Source organism: Theobroma cacao, chromosome 2 (assembly GCF_053813885.1).
Source record: "Theobroma cacao isolate CCN51 chromosome 2, ASM5381388v1, whole genome shotgun sequence".
Taxonomy (NCBI): Eukaryota; Viridiplantae; Streptophyta; class Magnoliopsida; order Malvales; family Malvaceae; genus Theobroma; species Theobroma cacao.
In genome coordinates, this window is record NC_142640.1 from 44,324,738 (window position 1) to 44,327,406 (window position 2,669).

The following is a 2,669-nucleotide window of genomic DNA, read 5'->3' on the forward strand; positions in this document are numbered from 1 at the left end:
CACTACAATATTTTTGACCTTTGGTTGTAGAAAAAATTGCAATCATAAGTGAAAAATCTACTATCTTAAATTAAGACTTCACTTAGAAAAGATATAACCTTAACTAATGTATGAAAAAGTTTAATTACACATTTTTTTAAGAAATTTTATAACAAAATTAATAAGCAGTCATATACTATATAATTGCAATTCTAAAACGTATTGCAGCATTTAAAATAATAGAGAAAATAATTTGTTGCACTCGAATTTATGCCTTAATTGATAGATATTTGAGGATTTTCGAGATCGTGACTATATTCTTCAAAGAGAAGTAAAGGAATATTGACCTCCACTATCTAAAAATAAAATGACGTAACAAATCATAAATCTTAAATCATATTACCAAATTGTAAAAACTTTTAAAATGTTTGTAAGATTGATCTCATAATTTTTTTTTTTTGAAATTAAAGCAAAAAAGATTCGAATCTTGCTATTTAAGTAAAAAGATCATGTACCGCCCTATAAACCAAATGCTTAAGTGCATTAATCTCACAAAATTAATTCAGAGATATGTTATCAAATTTTTTGTGTTTGACAATTTGTTCAATTTCTTAACAATAGGTCAATTATGATTCTTTAAGCTGCAAATTATTGTAAACGAACTTGAATTTTTCAAAAAAAAAATTGTAAATAGAAATAAAATAAAAACTATAAATAATTGCAATAAATGATACCGTTTGTGAAGAAGTTGATGATCTGTCATTTGTTGGTGAAGTTGATGACTTAGTATAATTTTAGTCATTTTAAATTTGAGTTTGAATTGCACTTTTTATGAACAAATCAAGATTGATAAAATTTGAGTTCGATTTAGACATCTTTTAAGTTTTGGATCAATTTTATTAACTTAGATCGATGTGAATGAGAAAAAAAATATAAATATATAAAATTCTCTAAAAAAGACTTATTTTGTACAAACTTATACCAAGTTTTTACTTCCTTAAAATTAGAAAAGTTTATGCAAACAACCTTCAAGATCTTTTTTTTTTTTCTAAATGTTTCATGAGCATTTTTCGATCTCTAATAATTCGCAGGGGAAAGCTGCTACAAAACAAGCCATGGACAAGCACACTAGTCCCATATTAGAACAATTGAGGGTGTGGAAAGGGGTTTTTGTAGTTCTCTAATTTTTAAGTTATTTTCAGATTTAGCCCCATTAATCACCTTGTCGGATAATCTTGATAATTTCAAAACATAAATTACCAAGATAAAATCCTATAAAAAAGAAATTATCAAGATAAAAGATTGGAAGCCTCTTGTCTTTAATTTGGAAGACTCCGTCGATTAGGTCTAAGTCTTGGCTGGAACATCACGTGAAAATCCATAAGCCCAACGGAAACGTTAACAAGCCAATATTGGGGCTTTAACCAACCAAATCAACGGGTTGGGTACTTAGGTTCAAGTCTTCAAGTCTGCTGAGATATTCAAAGTTTGAAACTTCAACAACTTCCAAGCGATTCTATGCAATTTGCCACACAAGTCTCTTTTGGCCCAGAGCAATTTCCACGATCAACAACAAAATTGATTGATTAAATGTCGGAATATTACTAGAACCATTGAGAATCAAATTCTTCTTTCTCTCAATTGAAAACTAATACTAATTTTTTTTTTTGGCATCAGGACTGAAAATTCTTCACATCTTATTGGTTGGAAAAATGAAACTGAAGTTATTGATCCGTATAAGCAAGCTTCTCAAACAGGGTATGATGGACCAAAAAAACGGCAAAAGAAATCACTTTCTCACCATTTTTGTACATTGATATCTAAATATGTTAGTGATATCACAGCCACTCACAATCAAATGCCCCTCAAACAACACAAATAAAAATAGAAAGAAAGAAAAGAAAAAACAGTTGTATTTCATCGGTTTAACCCATAAGTATAGTTCTATCTGCTGAATAATATGAGAGCAAATAGAAAGAAATAAGAACAAGAGTTATCTCCCTATTAACTAACCCAACAACAAGCAAATGATCAAGTTCACCTTGAGCGAACTGGCTCTTCTTTGATTGTCTCCAAGGAAGGTTTTCTGGACCTACAGACAGATAACCTGTACTTAAATTCTGCAACCGGGAACCCCTCATCAACCCCTTCCAAACTCAATCTCGAGCCTCCATCTTCGCATTCTGTTGAGCTTTCTTGCCCGCCAACGTTGCCAGACTCCGGTAATATCCTCACTTTTCCTCCAGATATTCTTTTGGCTGCAGAGTTTGCTGCCATGAAAAGCATAGCCATATCAGCCGCAGTTACCATAGAGTTGACTCTCTTCATTGGGAACATGATGTACACGTTGCCGAACTCTAATTCCTCATCAGCACTCAGAGCTGAAAATCTCCTGCCTATGTGAAGAGATTGGGAATTCGTCAAGAAAAAGTTTGGACACTCCAACATAAGCTCTGCAGCCTTTATAGACTCCCGGAATTGCCTGATTTCACCTCCGGGAAGGATCACCCTTGCAGCTTTCCCGCTCTTGATTAAAGGGGTGGCCAAAGTGCACGAAATGTAATTTCCCATGATGGGAAGAAAGACTTAGAACAACCGAGAAAGAGCGTTTTGTTGAAAAAGATAAAAGGTTTCTTGCCAAAAGAAGACAGTTGTGGTTTGTTAAAAGAGATTGTGTGAGAGATCTTGGG

At 32.8% G+C, this 2,669-nt stretch overlaps 1 protein-coding gene across 1 annotated transcript; it reads right to left on the minus strand.

The window, feature by feature from the left end:
- Positions 1–1,740: 1,740 nt before the first annotated feature.
- Positions 1,741–2,669, minus strand: LOC18609732 (uncharacterized). Its single transcript, XM_018114582.2, has one exon. The coding sequence runs from the start codon at positions 2,548–2,550 to the stop codon at positions 2,017–2,019; it is 534 nt and encodes a 177-aa protein (XP_017970071.1). The 5' UTR covers positions 2,551–2,669; the 3' UTR covers positions 1,741–2,016.

Coding starts and splice junctions, on each gene's coding strand:
- LOC18609732 (XM_018114582.2), bottom strand. CDS start 2,550: ATGGGAAATTACATTTCGTGCACTTTGGCCACCCCTTTAATCAAGAGC.